Genomic DNA, 19,117 nt, shown 5'->3' on the forward strand with positions numbered 1-19,117 from the left:
CGTCACTTTGAGCCCAATAAAAAAACAGATTGTATTGCTTTTTAATGGGACAGTAGGTAGATTGTCCTCTGTTTTGACACCAGACATCTGTCATTATTAGGGCCTCGGGGCAATCTCTCCAGCACTGGTCCCTACAACTACTGGTCCCATACAGCAATATCTGTGGGGACCAGTGCTGCACTACTGTTATACTGTGGATTTCTTCTTCTTCCTCTTGCGGACGCAATTTCGTCCCGCTACTAGTCCTACAACTTGAAGAGTTGCAGGACAAATTATATATCAAAACGTGCGGTGTGCTATTACTTTTCTTCACAGAATACGAATTTTTCGCGACGTTAGTCGCGAAAAACTGCCCAAAATTTTGCATTGAAATGAATAGGACAGCCGAAAAAGAACAATAATTGGAGATTTTCAAATGTCTGCTTCTCCGGCATAATTTCAGCTAGAGACTCCATTTAAACTTTAAACAGTAGACACAAGTCTTGTGTATCGTAGTATTAATCCACGTTTCGATAGGTCATATAGTTTTTTATCAATCCCTGTTCAATGACCATGATCATTTTTGGAGAAATTCTGAGATTATAATGGGTGTGTATTGCACGGAATGTTCGTGTCAGAGTGTGTGATGTCATCGCTCAGAGTGTAGAGGGAGAGAAAAAACTGTCAAAAAATAAATTTGAAAACTGCGCTCCAGGCCGCAAATTCCACTCTACAGAAATAATTTATACATAGAAACGTAGGAAAATTAGTCTTCTCCCTCACAATCCTCTGGTAAAGCTGTCAGAGTTATAGTTTGGGCGTAGGACGCACAGATGATCCACCAAAACCACCAACAGCCTCATTGGCTCCCATATTAAAAACGCAGGAAGATTTCGGTAAAAGGGAGATGTAACAGTTATTTTAGATCGCTCTAACAAAGCTATTTTTTCATTTTTCTTAAAAAAAAACATATGTAAACGTTCAGGAAGAACTCAGGACGCTCAAAGTGAAGTCGGATCAATGATAGGTATTATGGTTTTGCCAAAAATGCTTTCTGTTCGAGGCCAGAAATTTCACTCTGCCCACCTCTGACTGCTTTCACTCTGCCAGAAGATTCCACAGCTGTTAATTCTGTTGATTGCTCTGCTCTGATTGGTCGACCCCAACGCTTTGATGTTTTGATGCGATTACAGTTACAGATACACGCACACACACACACACACACACACTGGTCATTTAATGTATTGAAAATAAATACTTGAAGAGGAATGTTTGTTGTAGGTGTGCTCCTTGTATATTATATAGTATCATAACATTACTAGTATTAATTGTTATAAATCTCTGAAGAATCTCATCATAGTGTACACACACCGGCAGTAGCCCCCGTGGCCCTTTCACAACTTCCCCAGAGGAAATTTTCTAGTTAGATGTTACTATTGCTTGTCTTTGTTTTATGTGCCTTATTTTCTTGTTTTAGCTTTTTTTAGACATTCCCTGATCGGGTGGAGCACACACAATTTTGTTGTACTTTGTGCAATGATAACAAAGGCTATTAATTTCTATTCTATTCTATTCTATTCTGTTCTGTTCTGTTCATTTCTGTTCTATTCTGTTCTGTTCTGTTCTGTTCTATTTTATTCTCCGCATTTTTGTGCATTTTTGTGTTTTTATATCTGGATATATTTATTTATTTATTTTATTTGTATTTTTATTTATTCTGACAAATATTACTTGTTCACTTGCTGGCTGTCCGCTATGATTTTGTTTTCTTTGTCTTTTGCTATTAGATTTTTTCTTGCTCTCGATCAGCTCCACTGTTTAGCCTTTTGTTGTTATATTGCAAAATACTTTATTTATCCCGCAGCGGGGAAATATCTAAAAATAAACAACATAAGACATTATTTACACACATTACATACATAAAATACTTACATGACTGCTAAATGTTATTAGAGTTTTTTAGTATTGCACATAAGTGAAAAAAGATTGTTGCATGTCACTGTTTGTGGTAAAATGGACAATAAATATGAAACTATATATGGTTGCCAATGAAGTTGGAATTATTTTGTTTTCAGACATAATCCTGTTAATTGTGGTTTAATCTTCATTGTTATATGTTTGAAAGAGATTGATTGATAAAGTTTTAAGAAGATATACACTTTAGCTGTCAAGAATAAACCACATTGTCACAATCATTTCATGGAAATAGGAAAAAGTATTATATTCCAACTTTAGAGCAACCGTGTATATGTATATATATGCAAAGGATATTCACAGTACAGTTATAGTACAGTAGTATAGTATAGTACAGTACAGTATAATAAGTACAGTATAGCCTTGCTTATTTTTATCTGACAAAGCTCTTTGTTAACGTTTTTTTAAAGTGCTTTGTAATAAACATTAAATCTTACTGTATAATAGAGGCACTTCTTCTACTGTCTTCTCACAGCTGTCCACTAGGTGGCGTTGATGCTTCACCATCCGCCAATAAATCCAACGAAGAAGAAGAAGACACAACAACGTTCAGCAGCTTCAGGTGTTGATGCAGATAACTGCAGGAAACAGCGAGTAACTGTCGAAATAAACATAAATAATGTGCTTATTGAACATTTAACTTTATTAGTGGCCAGACAGAGTGTTTTCCAAACATATTGTGTTCAAATTGCATCCACTAATGTCAGTTAGAGCATTAGCAACACGCTCACACCAAGTTTATCACTCTTAGTAATATTAATAATATAATAATATAACTGTGGCTAGAAAGCGAAACGACTTTTCCGTCTCAAATGTGTTTTTGTTTCGTGTTTTTAGCGACCTTTCCTGCTGCTCTGTGGCCATTTACCTCAAATATTTTTTCGCTTTTAACTCTATGGAGTTTTGGGCAACTTTGTCCATGTTTGAATCCTTTTCATCCTGCCAGTATAAGCCACTTAAAAAATGTTTAAATGCCCTGTTGGTATTTTTTTTTCCAGCAAAACATCACCTATATGACTAATAATAAATTATTTTTTATTCTGAGTTACTGGATCAACATTTTGAACGAAAAAGAAACAAAGAAAAACCAACATAAATGTGATCCTGTCATCAACTCTGGTTTTTATTCTAGTGGGACTCTATTTTATTTGTGTCTTGTGTGTTTAGTGTAAACATTTTGGTAATTTTGTGTATTTTTTTAGTCATTTTGTGTCATTTTTGGTAATTTTGTGTCTTTTTTAGTTATTCTGTGTCTTCTGTGGGTTTTTTGGTAATTTTGTCTTCTTGTTTTGTGTCTTTTTTGGTCATTTTTTGTCTTTTTGTGTCCTTTTTTTGTGTTTTTGTGTCTTTTTTGGTCATTTTGTGTCTATTTTTAGTCCTTTAGTCCAACATAAAATGTGTTCTTTAATTTTTTTTTACTTTCAAAACACTATCATGCTCAATAAAGAATGTTAAATGTGTCAAATGTGACCAAAGGTGTCAAATCTACCATATAAGAGGGTTCCATCCAGTTCTATCATTTGATACTAAATCTATTTGAGCTTGTCTCCAGTTTTACTTGGTATATCATCATCAAACTGAAACTGGCCTCATGGAGTTTACATTGTAGATAATTTTGTCTACATATTGATGTAAGTGATGTGCTTGACATGGGATTTGGACAAAATAATAAATTTGAAGATGCCTTCGTATGTTTTGGAAATTTTAAAAGGCCCTAAAGACATTTCCTTGCTCACTAAATGATTAGTAGGTTGACAGATTATGAAAACAGTTTTTTTTTTTTGTTTTGTTTTGTTTTACTTTATTGCCTTTATGCACATTTACAGACAATTAACTTCACAAAGGAAAACAAATCAAAACATCTTGAGATTGGGTCTCATCTGTCACACAAATGGCACTGTAAAGGGTATTACACATATTTTATCTGGTGCTGTATTCCAAAAAATAATAATAATAAATAAATAAAAAGGGCTAATTTAGATAATAATAGTGTATAAGAGTCTTAAGCGATATAGTCTGTAACTGGGGTCCACCTTCTCATAAAAACAGGGACTTTTAGCTGTAATTGTCATATATTCCATCATGGAGACATGTTTTACTTTCTGTAACCACTGAGTGATCATGGGGCGGTCTTTCTTCATCCAATTTATAGTAATAATTTTTCTTGCAATCATCAACAAAATGTGTAATATATAACATTGTTCTGTGGTAAACAGGTGGTCAGGAAACATCTAATAAAAATAACAAAGAGTCCATTGGAAGTTCTACTGCCAACATTTTTTCCAGTTCTTCTTTGACATTTTTCCAGAATGTTTGTACTTTCGGGCAGTCATGAAAACAGTTATGAAAAAAATGAATAAATAAATTGGGCCATTTTTTCCTCTCAATTTTGAAGAATGATAGCACAGTAATTGTTTGTAACTGATTGAACAGTTCCTAGTTATCTGTATGAATATACGTCAAATTAATTTGTTGGAAAGGTGACTTTTTATTGTAGAAATGTTGTTAATTACTTTGTTTTTCTTTAATTGGTATCGGCAGGAAGACTCAACATGGCGACGCCGGTGTCTGTGCTCCGCCTGCCTAAAGGACCCCAACAGCCGGGGATTCGACCCCACATCCCCCCGATTCACCGCCCTCTGACGCCTCCATCCCCTCGTCTGCTGCGCTGGAGGCTGAGCAGCTGCAGAGGGAGCAGCTGCAGGAGCAGCGCTGAGGGAGAGTCTGCTCTCCGTCACCAACAGGAAGGTGCAGCTCCACCTGCATGAGAAGGTGCAGCTCCACCTGCATGAGAAGGTGCAGCTCCACCTGCATGAGAAGGTGACGCTCCACCTGCATGAGAAGGTGCAGCTCCACCTGCATGAGAAGGAGAAGCTCCACCTGCATGAGAAGGTGAAGCTCCACCTGCATGAGAAGGTGCAGCTCCACCTGCATGAGAAGGTGCAGCTCCACCTGCATGAGAAGGTGAAGCTCCACCTGCATGAGAAGGTGCAGCTCCACCTGCATGAGAAGGTGCAGCTCCACCTGCATGAGAAGGTGCAGCTGGAGGCCACGCTCGGAGCGTCCCACATCGACGTGCTGAACTTTCAGGTGTGGAACCTGCACACTCCCATCGGGGTGCAGAAAGAGGCTGATCCGGTGTCAGGACGTGGTTTCATTCACTTTTGATGCTTGAACACTTGCTTTTGTTTCCGGAGACCGGAGACAGGAGACAGGAGACAGGAGACAGGAGACAGGAGAGAGGAGACAGGAGAGAGGAGACAGGAGACAGGAGACAGGAGACAGGAGACAGGAGACAGGAGAGAGGAGACAGGAGACAGGAGACAGGAGACAGGAGACAGGAGAGAGGAGACAGGAGACAGGAGACAGGAGACATCACATTTGGGATGAGGGACACTTTGGAGTCTCAACTTGCTGTTGCGAGTGAGCTCTGTCTTCACACTGTGAGATAGTTTATACAACCGGTTACATTTTTATAAGTGTGGTTGCTGATTTTAACCGCCGTCTGCATTGTCACAGACCGGCAGTTCCACTTTTTCAGCACCAGAGGGAGTCGCGTTCACGTGTTTTAAGACAGACGACGGTTTGCACGAGGATCGGAGGATGATATTTGACAAAGACTTGAACAATATTTTGATAATATGATGATGTTTGCTGTTGACTACTGATGTTTTCAGAAGATGTTTAACCACAATAACACCTGAAAAGTAACTGTAATCTATATCTGTAGGCTCTTTTTTTACCCTGACAGCTACATCAGTTAAAGTTCACAAAGTTGTACGACTTAATTTATGCATATTGCAACTTATTCCTTTAAGACCAGGAAGTCAAACCAATATTTAGCCTCACATCATAATTAATCTCAGTATGTCTGCTCTAACACTGTGAGCATTTAAGTTTTTTTAGCACTGACATCTTTCCTTGTGAGATGCAGAAAGAGGCTATTAATGCTCCAGATGAACAGTTATATCTTTTGTCAATGAATTCTGTAACTGAGGCCAATAAAACACTGCACTTAAAAACATTTATTTTGAATGAACCACTTTTGTATTTGAATGGTGATTTTGTCTTTTGTTTGGTAAAATCACAGAGACACCTGAAGATTCATGTCTGATAAAGATGTTGCTTCAGAAAAAACTTGTAACTGATCCATGTAATCCCAAAACCTCTACATCCATCAAAACCTCATCATATTTCATAATTATTTTAAAAACATCTGAGCATGGAGAGAGCTTTCTATAACTCCAGTAGAGTTATTATCTAGTTCATCTGTTTGTCACCAGTATGACCAGTGTTAGTTAGGGTTAGGGTTAGTTAGTGTTGGCTCTTTGTTAACTCAAACTCAGGCAGGTTTGAAATTAGAGCTGCAACTATCAATTCAATACATATATATATATATATATACTATGTCAATTCATCGATCCGTCGAATGGCAGAAAAATGATCTGCAGCTGATCTGCACATTATAAACATTGGATCAGGTTTTTTGACTGCTTGTAAAAAATTTTTTAAAAAAATTAGGACCTTAAGCTTTAGGAAATTGTGATGCTTTAGTTATCTAGTGTATTATAGACCAAACTATTAACCAATGAATTGATAAAACATTCAGTAGATTAATCAATATTGACAATAATTACTAAATGCAACCCTGTTAACCCATTAAAGCCTGGAAAGCGGATATGTCGTTTTGTAGTATTTGTAGTTTTTTTCCACCTATTTTCAGTCTCTTGGCCAATGAAATGCATCAGAATACATGTGGGAGTGTCGCAATGCAACATGACACTTTGAAACTTTGAAATCATCACCAAAAAAAGACACAAAATGACCAAAAAGGACACAAAATGACCAAAAAAAGACACAAATTATTTTAAAAAGACACAGAATTACCCAAAAAAGATACAAAATTATTGAAAAAGACACAGAAATACCAAAAAAAAAAGACAGAATTACCAAAAAAAGACAAACAATTACTAAAAAAACTTCAGGTTTTATGGGCTTATTTTAAAATTGCCCAAAGGTTTTGCAGGCATTTTTTCCAGGCGTTTAGGCCTAAATGGATTAATAATAATAATGTAGATCTCTCTTGCTGAACAGTTCTTTGTCCTCCAGTTTAACATCTATAAGTACTCAATAAATATGGAAGAAAAGGTTTATAATACATCATACTGTAGTTGTAAGCAGATATAAAGGTTTATTGATGCATTTGTCAACAACTGTCACAGCTGTAAGTCAACGCTGGTTTATGTTAGAAAAATTGCATGAGGAAACCTTGAAAATTGATAATCTGTCACCGACAGAAAAAATCTGTCACCAACAGAAAAAACCTCACCATTTTTCTGCGCATTCTTTGATGGGGAAATGAAGAGCTGGAGACGTCCAAGTTTCTCAGTTTAACAAAAGTTTTATTACAATACGTCAAAAAATGTGCACTTTACAGAGATCTCCGGGTTCAGAATTAACTCATGTCCCTGAATACAAACAGACGTGTTTCAGTTCGTGAAGTCTGAACCACGTCTCCCTCCCTGGAACCCATTAAAATAACCTTACAATTGTTTACAAAACATGCTGGTTGATTTCCTCCAGGAAGTCCCGCCTTCATGATCGCTGATTCGCCAGTCTTCTTTCATACCGTCACACATCAGGCCACCTGGGCAAAACAATCCCTGCTACCCAGGACAAGGCCTTTTGGCCTGCTAACAAACTTGTTAGCACAAACATTTTTCCTTGTTATGACTTACAGACATTTTCACACGGGACTTTCACTTGGCCTTCTGTGGCCCTCCTCTCCAGACACACATACACACACAGCAAAAACTCTGCATCAATATATCTGGATGTCATTCTTTGTGAGTTATAGAATCTTAATCAGTTTAAGCAAATGGAATATATGTAATTAAAGTAATCATAGTTTTCTACATCAATATTAACACACAAACACAATCAATGTATCAAATCATATTGTCTGACTTAATATAAATGCATAGAGATATTTATTACAGTCAAGGTTTGACCTTTGATAGTGACCTGCGTCAGAACAGAGAACAGAGACAGAGAACAGAGAAATAAAGCATAAAATCATTTACCAATATAGAAAATAATCAATTATTTTAACAATTCCCTCTTTTGGCCTAACATTCATTAGGCCAACTCAAACAAAATTATGAATAGTAGCAATATCAGTGAGCAGCAAAGCATTTCAGAGTGGATTAATGTCATTTGATATGGGGAAAGGGATTTACCTTGGTTACCATGGAGATGCAAAACACAGACAGAACAGATATGAGAAATACACACAACACACAACACCACTATGCTTGTGTCATCAATATGTCAATTTCTGTACATAATATAGTAATATTACCACCGTCCACTCTCCCCCTCGGCTCCAGGTGACAGAACAGGAAGCACTATAAAGAGAGACAGCAGAGCCAAACAGAACAACACAGCCGTATCCAAAACTATCTTTCTGTACCCCTTTATCAAAAATGTTTTGCAGTATATAATGTCAAAAACAATTGATTGTATGAATATGATTTTTTCATGAATGTATGATTCTCACAGCTCTTTTTTAACCTGATATGGACTTGCCCAACGTGGTTCTGTCCACTTCCTGTTGATGACCTTCAGCCACACACACTCAGAGAGTCTTACACTCTTACCCGAGCTTTTCTCTGTCTGGAGCTGTCATGTCTCCTGGACCTGTGTGGACAGGAGGCTTCCAGTGCAGTTAATGTACAGCAAAAGGACACATGATCCAACCGTGGTAAATCCAGGGGCACCCCCCTTTCACCCACAGTGGCTGGCCCTTTAAAACATTTACTGCAGAATAGTGAAGCACACTCAGTGGAAATGAAACCAAAATGTAACAAAATATCTCAGTACACTGATAACTGAATCAGTATCGGAGAATAAATTGCATGAAATGTTGGGGCAAGAATATAAATTCAGGCAGATTGTGAGTTCAAACATCCAAAAAAAAAAAAAAATTATTTTAATTACATACAGTTCGTAGCAAGCAAGTTGCCCAATCTTTTCTTCTCTTGTCAACACATACTAATACCTTCTTTTTTGTCTCTCTTCCCCTACGTACTCTTTTCCATCTATTACACTCACTTGATTTCAACCACCTGTCATCTATCCTTTAGCAAGATATCACATCAACTTACACAGGAAGTTGAGCAACTTTCGTTAACAATCTATATCAGTTCCAAAACATAACTTTGACCAATGGGGTAAAAACAGACTGCATTTAAAACGGCTGCAATTTGCTATATAAATATATATTTGCAATATAATGAATGGACAAAATTTAAACATGCTGACGGGACTTCTGATAAATCCCCCCTCTTTTATTTTTTAATTTTTAATTTCTTTAACTGGCCTTCAAGACAAGTTTCACTCTGTCTTTTATAATTTTGTCACCAACGTCAAGGCCAAAATGTTGTGCTATTTTTAACAGCTGCTCTTTTGTGCAGAAAGCCAACAAGCTCCACTGAAAGGAGAAATAAAAAATATAGAACAAAATAAAAATAAAAAATAACTCATCAACACTTGTCATACTTGGGTGTGTGCAAAAAATCAATACACAACCAGCCAAACACTATGGCCTGGACAGTAAACAAGGCTCCCCTCTAGCTGACTACTTGACCATTACTAGCTAGCTAATCTCAACCCTAGTCTTCATGTGGATGACCAGCGGTGGGTATTTAAACACTGAAACTCATGGCGAGGTGAAGCAACCAGAACTGGTCACCCCCCTTGACCATGATGTGCCCCCGAGACAAATGCTCTAACCAGAGCCACCACAGCACTAGTAAAACAAAAAATATGACGAAACCCAAAGGGGTAACGCCACTTGGCCTCACAGGGGAACATTTGTTTACATTACAGTAACATTCTGCACACCAGTAAATTACAATTATACTACGCTTCCACACAGAGCAGGAAAAAACTCCTCCACCCAAAACACAACTCATAAAGGAAAACAAAAAAAAACATAAACCAAAGATAAAAGTCAGAATAGGTAAGTGAGTGTAACTGTTAATTTGAAAATAAAAATGTTATGTCTCCATAAACAAAACAATCAGGCCTGAAGGAGAGAACACCAGGCAACCTTGGAGCCTCTGTCTCTCTGCCTGCCTCTCTTTTTCTTTCCACACTGAAAATAACTCAAAAGATTTACTTAAAAAATATATTGTCAGTATTTGCACACAAATGATTTCAGTAAAATGTAATGCTGCAATATCAAGTAACACTCACTTGCAAGTATCAAGTAAATTTTATATTCCATAAAACATAACAGTTCTGAAGATATTAAGTAACATTTACTTAATTCCATCCAAGTTTAAGTTATATTTATTTAACCAAATTAAGTAAAGTCTATTTGTTTTTTCATAAACAAGAACATCATTTTACTCAAAAATGTAAGAACACTTTATATATCTGTACATTGTAAAAACAAAAAACAATAGCTACTCAATAAAAAATGAGGCAACAGTTTGCACGCAAGGAAGTGCCTGTCAATTAGGAACAGACAAAATTCTCTTGATTTAGAATTACATACACATAAAGATTATATTTAATATGATCAAAATAAGTAGAATACTTCTCAAACATTTTTATATTTAAAGTTACTTAAACAACTGCCTCAAAATCAAGGACACATTTATATTGAATACATTTTATCAAATATATTAAGTAAAACAAAGTGACTACAGAACAAGTCAATTAATCACCTTTGACTTTGTAAAAATAAAATACAATAAAAACTGAGCAGGTAAAATTTTAACCAAAATAGAAACTGGCAAAGCTGTTTTACTGGACATGAATATTTCCTTAGACTGTGCAGGTGTCCCAATTATTTTGTACTTATTACAGATCTGGAATAGTACTTTTTAAATATGTAGTGAAAACTTATCACCCTCTTTCAACATTCATTACAGAAATCACACACTCAGACACGCTCAAAAACGTTTCACTCACACAGACATGCTCAAAACAACTTCTGGGGGAAGGTCAAGACAGAAACAGTCTCTTAAACTTTGAGCAGTGGTGTAAGGATTATTCATACCCTTATTTAAATGGAAAAACAACCAAACAAACAAACAAAAACAAATTTTTTTACAAGTACTGCATTAAAATTTGTACTAACAGTAAATTAAAGATGTATCTCCAGCAAAAGGAATTTAAAGTAAGACTTAGTATATTTTTAAAAGAAAAATATCCAAAATTTGAGTACAAGCAGGGTAGTGACTGGCCTTGACCAGTGTGTGGATACTTCCACCTATATTTTTGTATGTATAACACATAGTACTGTAGTATTTAAACTTATTATCACCATTATTAACCTACACCACCTGATACCATCCCCCACACACACACCCACGCAGCACACACTTTTCATCTCACACACCTATTTTCATCCCTATATTGAGTGAAGACATGCTCTTTAAATTTGACTTTGAAGTGTTTAATTCTTCACACATCCCATTCCAAATTTTTACTCCACTGAATGAAATGCAGAACCTTTTTTTCTATGATATATATGTTCAGATAAATTACTTTGCAACCCATGCTGAGTCAGAGATTGTATTGGACGCATTGCCCCGTGTTATGAACCAGACTGAGAAGCTTCTACAACATTTAAAGAAATGTTGCGCTCAGACACTTGGAGTTAACTCAGTTCGCACACAGTTTTAAATACAATCTTGACAGAGTCATCAATTATTAAAACAAACCTCCCACAATACCCACAGACAATTCTCAGAGTAGACACACAAGACGTGTAATCTTTAAATTAACTCTATGAGAAAAGACCCAGCCCATACATTTCAACACTTCATTAATCACTCTGATTGATTATTATATAAACACACATGTTATTAAAACTTCTTGATTAAAACAGTCTTAATAAAACATTTTGATTGGAATATTGATTGGAGAAATACAGCGAGACACTTTGCCTCCTGATTTTTGGCCGGATTTTCTAAAAAGAAAATCCCCCTTTAAAATCAACACAGAGAACCGTATTCTCTGTCTTCAGGCTGGATTAAAATCACGTTATCCACCTTTTCTGCAGTTTATACAGCGGACTCCAACCGCGGATCCCTGTTTTCGGCGAGACACCCCGGTCCCCCTTTACATCAAAAAGGCCTTACAGCGGGACCGTTATCCCCTGTCTTCGAGCTGGACAGTCGTATGCCCCCTCTTTCTTCTATTTTTATTTTATTCTATTTTAATTTTTAATTAAAATAAAATGTTTTATTTGTTTTATTTATTTTTTTTATTATTTTTATTATTTTTTATAAGTCAATAAATCTTCTTGACGTATTGTATTTCTAACTATGACATCTGTTTTCTATTGACAACAACTCAATTTTGCAATTAGGCCAATTTGCACAGATTTTATTAAAAAGGTTTGTGCTCACCTTCCTTTTTTAGGGTACCCTGCTGTTGTCAACAAAGTCTGGATGTCAGTGGTATCAGCAATAATTCAGGCTGTTATCTATTTCCAAAGAGAATTACAGGTTAAATTTCAGATCAAGCATATATAAAAAATTAATTTTAATACTCACGTCCTCCAGCTTCCATTCCCCATCACGTCAGGGTCACCATTTGTTAGAAAAATTGCATGAGGAAACCTTGAAAATTGATAATCTGTCACCGACAGAAAAAATCTGTCACCAACAGAAAAAACCTCACCATTTTTCTGCGCATTCTTTGATGGGGAAATGAAGAGCTGGAGAACGTCCAAGTTTCTCAGTTTAACAAAAGTTTTATTACAATACGTCAAAAAATGTGCACTTTACAGAGATCTCTGGGTTCAACCTTAACTCATGTCCCTGAATACAAACAGACGTGTTTTCAGTTCGTGAAGTCTGAGCCACGACTCCCTCCCTGGAACCCATTAAAATAACCTTACAATTGTTTACAAAACATGCTGGTTGATTTCCTCCAGGAAGTCCCGCCTTCATGATCGCTGATTCGCCAGTCTTCTTTCATACCGTCACACATCAGGCCACCTGGGCAAAACAATCCCTGCTACCCAGGACAAGGCCTTTTGGCCTGCTAACAAACTTGTTAGCACAAACATTTTTCCTTGTTATGACTTACAGACATTTTCACACGGGACTTTCACTTGGCCTTCTGTGGCCCTCCTCTCCAGACACACATACACACACAGCAAAAACTCTGCATCAATATATCTGGATGTCATTCTTTGTGATTATAGAATCTTCATCAGTTTAAGCAAATGGAATATATGTAATTAAAGTAATCATAGTTTTCTACATCAATATTAACACACAAACACAATCAATGTATCAAATCATATTGTCTGACTTAATATAAATGCATAGAGATATTTATTACAGTCAAGGTTTGACCTTTGATAGTGACCTGCGTCAGAACAGAGAACAGAGACAGAGAACAGAGAAATAAAGCATAAAATCACATACCAATATAGAAAATAATCAATTATTTTAACAGTGTGCAGCAAGATGTTGGAGATCTTCTACCAGTCTGTTGTTGCCAGCGCCATTTTCTTTGCTGCTGTGTGTTGGGGCAGCAGCATCAGAGCCAGCGACACCAACAGACTTGATAAGATTATCAAGAAGGCTGGCTCTGTACTTGGTCTCAGGCTGGAGACTTTTGAGACTGTGGTGGAGAGGAGAACACTGAACAAACTGCTGGCCATCATGGACAATGATCAGCACCCTCTCCATCATGGACAATGATCAGCACCCTCTCCATCATGGACAATGATCAGCACCCTCTCCATCATGGACAATGATCAGCAGCCTCTCCATCATGGACAATGATCAGCACCCTCTCCATCATGGACAATGATCAGCAGACTCTCCATCATGGACAATGATCAGCACCCTCTCCATCATGGACAATGATCAGCAGCCTCTCCATCATGGACAATGATCAGCAGACTCTCCATCATGGACAATGATCAGCAGCCTCTCCATCATGGACAATGATCAGCACCCTCTCCATCATGGACAATGATCAGCACCCTCTCCATCATGGACAATGATCAGCAGCCTCTCCATCATGGACAATGATCAGCAGCCTCTCCATCATGGACAATGATCAGCACCCTCTCCATCATGGACAATGATCAGCAGCCTCTCCATCATGGACAATGATCAGCACCCTCTCCATCATGGACAATGATCAGCACCCTCTCCATCATGGACAATGATCAGCACCCTCTCCATCATGGACAATGATCAGCACCCTCTCCATCATGGACAATGATCAGCACCCTCTCCATCACACAGTAGAAAGACAGCGGAGCACCTTCTCTCACAGGCTGCTCCAGCTCCGCTGTCATAGGGACAGATATAAAAAATCTTTCCTGCCACATGCCATCACACTGTACAATAACAAATAATAACCTGGTTCATTACATACTGTCTATGCACTTTATGTGTTTTTTATGCACACTGTTCATTGCACCTTATTTGTTTCATAGCACCAACATTTTTATACTGTATATTCATATTTATTCTGCACTGGAATTCATTTCCACTCCTTCTTTAGACACTTTATATTTTATTGTATTTTTATTGTATTTTTATATTTTATTGCTTGAAGTATGCCTAGGTTGTTCTTTTTACTTAATTGTGTTGTTATTGTCTCTGTGTGTAATGCTGCTGCTACACTGTAATTTCCCAGCTTGGGATAAATAAAGTATATCTATCTATCTATCTATCTATCTATCTAAGAGTAAAGAGACAAATGTTTCCAATCTGAATTGGGCTCTTTTTTTAAAAAAGAGCACTCTCACTTTTTACTAACATGTAAGATAACATTTTGGATGCATTATTTTAAGTTCAGCAAATTATCTTTAATCAATATTTATGTGAATATGTAATTGTTGTCAGTGATATTTGAACAATTCAGCAAAGTCAAATTGAATTTAAAGGTTCTAGAATAGAAAATTAAAAAATTTTAACTCTTAAAATTGTGTTATTGTCATAGTGGATGTGTTTTAAATGTTTAAATGAATATAAACTATTTGTTGAGTTGTATACAATTAAAGTAATACATTGTTATATTGTACACAATATTTATTTAATTTATTTTAATAGTCATTTGAATATAGTATATATTTATATGTATTTGAACACAATATTTTATTGTGAACTGTATATAAGTTGGAATGTTAATGTATACAAACTGTGTTTGAGAGAATAAATAAACAGCCTCGTTCAATGCTTTTACACTTACAGTATTGAAGATTTTTTTTACTCTTTAAACTGTCTGCATTAAACTCACTGCAACCACCAAGAACACACACACGTCTCTGAACAGACAGAATACATTTAGAACTGCAATAATCGTGTTTAAAGCAAGGGGGCAACATTGGATAATGTTTTGTGACAGGGAGGAGGCTAGAATTTAAGAGGAGAGTTTCATTTTAAAACAAAGAAAGAGTTTGTGTCTCTCAGGCTGTGGGTGGATATAGTGGAATAGGCTTAAACAAAGCACAGATATGAATCAATTCTTTTTTCAAGTTTTTTATTGAGAACAGTTGGTATATACCTGAACTGCAAATTTACTAGGCATAGTCATTCATATATGTTTTTAGATATGTATTTCATTTGGGTTGTAAGTAAATTGGGGATAGTATATTGGTTGGAAATCAATTTGGGAATTTATTTCAATAAAATCATAATGCAAATACATCACATAAAAAGAATATGGTTCTAAGGCCATAACAGAAAGTTCAGTATTCACTCAGCTGACTATTTTATATTGTGGTGCCCTCAGCTTGAAGACAACATCCTAAAATACGAATAGAAACAGTTTTTTGTCCTTTTTCTTGCATTTTTTTAAATGATGCAGCAGAAAGCTGGAGACAGAGCTTATACCAGCATGTGTAGAACAAAAAGGAAGTCTGTTATAGAAGATAATCATGAGCAGAAAAGGAAACGTCATCATTCCTCTTCACAACCCAAGAATGCAAATTCAGTTTCGATAGAGATCAGAGAGCCGAACAGTCTCAGGCCAAAGAGACTCCAAATGAACACAAAGAACCACAAACGTCTGCACAGAGACAAAAAAAAATCATGAAGAGACATAAACTGACATTTTAAAAAGGAGAAATAAGAAAATAAAGTGAAGTTTTGTATCTGTCGTTTCTGACCAGTAAACTAAAGATGACTTGTTTGACAGTTGCTGCTCTTGTTCCAGTTCCACAGAGTCTCCAGGTTATCAGATTGCTCAGGACACGCTGCTTCATTGTGTTGGTTCAATTCAAATCATCCCAATGAGCTGGAGTGGTGCAGCCTGCAGGTAAAGACAGACACACCTGTATTCTCTCTGACCTGAAACAGCCACTCCAGATCTCAGGTGTGAACCTTCACCTGCACTGTGACAAAGTGAAAAAGGTGCAAACATCAGGAAGAAATGCAGAAAATGTACACTGTGTGCAGTTAGACACAAACAGCTTTCCTCTGATATTAAACTACCACAACAACAACTAGACGCTAACATCAGTCAGTTTATATGGTCAAAATAAGTTTGATTGTCCCTAAAAAACTGCAGTAATGGTTTATATTATATTTATTATGTTCTACTACAGCAACAACATGTCTGATCATTGACTCTGATGCACAATACATTTCTAAAAAAAAATGTAAATAAACTACTGAACATAACAAATATTCATTGTCTGTGGCAACATTTTGTGAAACATGTTTTCAATGTACAAGATGCTAAACACCACAACATTTAGCTGGCAGCTGTAATTACTGTTCAGGCCGAGATTTTACATGAAAAACATGATACATTTAATGTGATTCCAATTTGGGGTTTTTTTAAACGCTGCTTATAAAATGCATCAATAATAATAATCCAATAATATATTTAGAATATATAAAATATTCTGCATAAAGAGTACTTTTACTTTTGATACTTTCAGTACATTTTGATGCTGATACTTTTGTACTTTTACTTCAGTAAGTTTTGAATGCAGGACTTTTAATGGTGGTGAAGTCATTTCACAGTGTGTATTAGTACTTTTACTGCAGTAAAGGATCTGGATACTTCTTCCACCACTTGTCTCTGTTAATGTTCTCTGTGGTCATTTTGAGTCTCTTAGGCCCGTTCAGAACAAAGGAGTGATCGGATCTCTTACCCCTACGAGCTGGAACTGAATTTGCATTCATAGTTTGCAGATTTGTAAAGAGAAGCGATAACTTTCCCTTCATGCTCATGATTATCTTTAAAACAGTCCCCTCTTGTGTTATACAGCCACTGTTTAACCTCCTTCATTTCTGCCTATATAAGTGCTCTCTACCCAGTTCATGTTACCAGTTGACGGGTTCTTCTGTTCGACTCCACGGGTTCTCAGACTACCTGATCTAACAGCTGTGTCTCCAGGGTTCTTGGTGGAAGATGATGAAGCTGGTGGTTTTGGCAGCAGTGCTGCTCACTGGTAGAGTTTATACTGGATGGTTTGCTTCATTGTTACTGCTCTTCACTGACATCTGTAAGTAAGATAACTGTAAAACAAGATAATGTGTTCTTAAATTGTCTTTTTTTTCTTTGAAGGGCCCTGCTGGGGATAGAGGCCTTTCACTGGACATGGCTCCAAACTCTACTGACGACATGTACGATGGCTGCAAAGACGAAATGTCCAAGAAGGCGCCAGAGTTCCTGCAGGAAGAGAAGAAAAACAACAAATTCAAGACGGCGTGGGATGAAATGATGGCTGAAAGTACACCAGAACTGAGCAAAGAGCAGCTTGCAGCTATTAAGGTTTACACTGATAACAAAAACGGTCTGTATCGTGATTTAAATACTGCCGTTCGAAACCAGGGCCCTCAGTACAAGACCTCGTTCAGGTTTCACGCATTTCACTTTTACCTGACCAGCGCCATTCAAGCTCTGCCTCACAAGTGTCTCACTGTCTACCGGAGAACCGGTAGCTGCCATGTGCAAAATGTTGTCAACAAGGATTTTCGCTTCGGATCCTTCACTTCAGCCTCTGAGGATGACTACCCCATCGTTGATTACGGGAACAAAACATGCTTTGAGATCGTCACCTGCAACGGAGCAGACATCTCTATGTATTCTTTGCATCCTGAAGAAAGAGAAGTGCTGATTCCTCCTTACGAGGTCTTTAAAGTCGTTGAGATAAAGGAGAGCTCTCAGAACCTAAAGCTTCCATGTGAGTTCATCTACAGAGTGGAGAGCACAAAGAAGCCTTTTTCCAAGCTGAATTGTGCTCTTATTTTAATATAAAGCACTCTCACGTTTTAGACACAGTTAACATGTAAGACAACATTTAGGATGCATCATTTTAAGTCCAGCAAATTATCTTTAATCAGTATTTATGTGAAAATGTATTCATTAACATTGCTGAAATATTTGAATAATTCAGCAATGTCAAATTGCAAAATGAATTAAATTTAACCCTTAAAATTGTGTCATTATCATAGTGGATCTGTTTTTAAATGTTTAAATGAATATAAACTATTTGTTGAGTTGTATACAATTAAAGTAACACAATATTTTATTGTATTCATTTAATACATGTTTTATTGTTGTCTGTATTTAAATTTGAGAATAAATAAACACCCTCGTGTTTATCAAGTTGTACATCTTTGTTCAATGTTTTTACACTGACAGTATAAAACTCTTTAAACTGTCTGCATTAAACTCACTGCAACCACCAAAAACACTTCACACACGTCTCTGAACAGACAGAATAAATAGATCTAGTCAAAATTAGAACTGAAATAATCATGTTCAAAGCAAGGGGGCGACATTGGATAATGTTTTGTGACAGGGAGGAGGCTAGAATTTAAGAGGAGAATTTCATTTTAAAAGAAAGAAGAGTTTGTGTCTCTCAGGCTGTGGGGGGATATAGTGGAATAGGTTGAAACAAAGCACAGATATGAATCAATTAACAAAAATACGTTTTTATTTCAACAATTGTTATGTGTACCTGAAATGCAAATACACTAGGAATATATATATATATATATATATATATATATATATATATATAAGTAAATAGGGGATAGTATGTTGCTGCCCTCACCTTGAAGACAACATCCTAAAATGTATTTATATGTATAAATAGAAGCCGTTTTTTTGGTCTGTTTTCTTGCAGTTTTTTTATGCAGCAAGAAACATGGAG

General features: G+C 36.5%; 1 protein-coding gene and 1 pseudogene across 1 annotated transcript; both read left to right on the plus strand.

Annotated features, from left to right (window-relative positions):
• Window positions 1–2,521: 2,521 nt before the first annotated feature.
• Window positions 2,522–5,128, plus strand: LOC131960111 (gem-associated protein 7-like; annotated as a pseudogene).
• Window positions 5,129–9,780: 4,652 nt separating this feature from the next.
• Window positions 9,781–18,350, plus strand: LOC131959151 (ecto-ADP-ribosyltransferase 5-like). The gene is made up of 3 exons (XM_059324252.1): window positions 9,781–9,798; window positions 17,396–17,407; window positions 17,524–18,350. The coding sequence occupies exons 1-3, from the start codon at window positions 9,781–9,783 to the stop codon at window positions 18,214–18,216; spliced, it is 723 nt and encodes a 240-aa protein (XP_059180235.1). The 3' UTR covers window positions 18,217–18,350.
• The last annotated feature ends 767 nt before the right edge of the window (window positions 18,351–19,117 follow it).

Source organism: Centropristis striata, chromosome 21 (assembly GCF_030273125.1).
Source record: "Centropristis striata isolate RG_2023a ecotype Rhode Island chromosome 21, C.striata_1.0, whole genome shotgun sequence".
NCBI classification, from domain to species: domain Eukaryota; kingdom Metazoa; phylum Chordata; class Actinopteri; order Perciformes; family Serranidae; genus Centropristis; species Centropristis striata.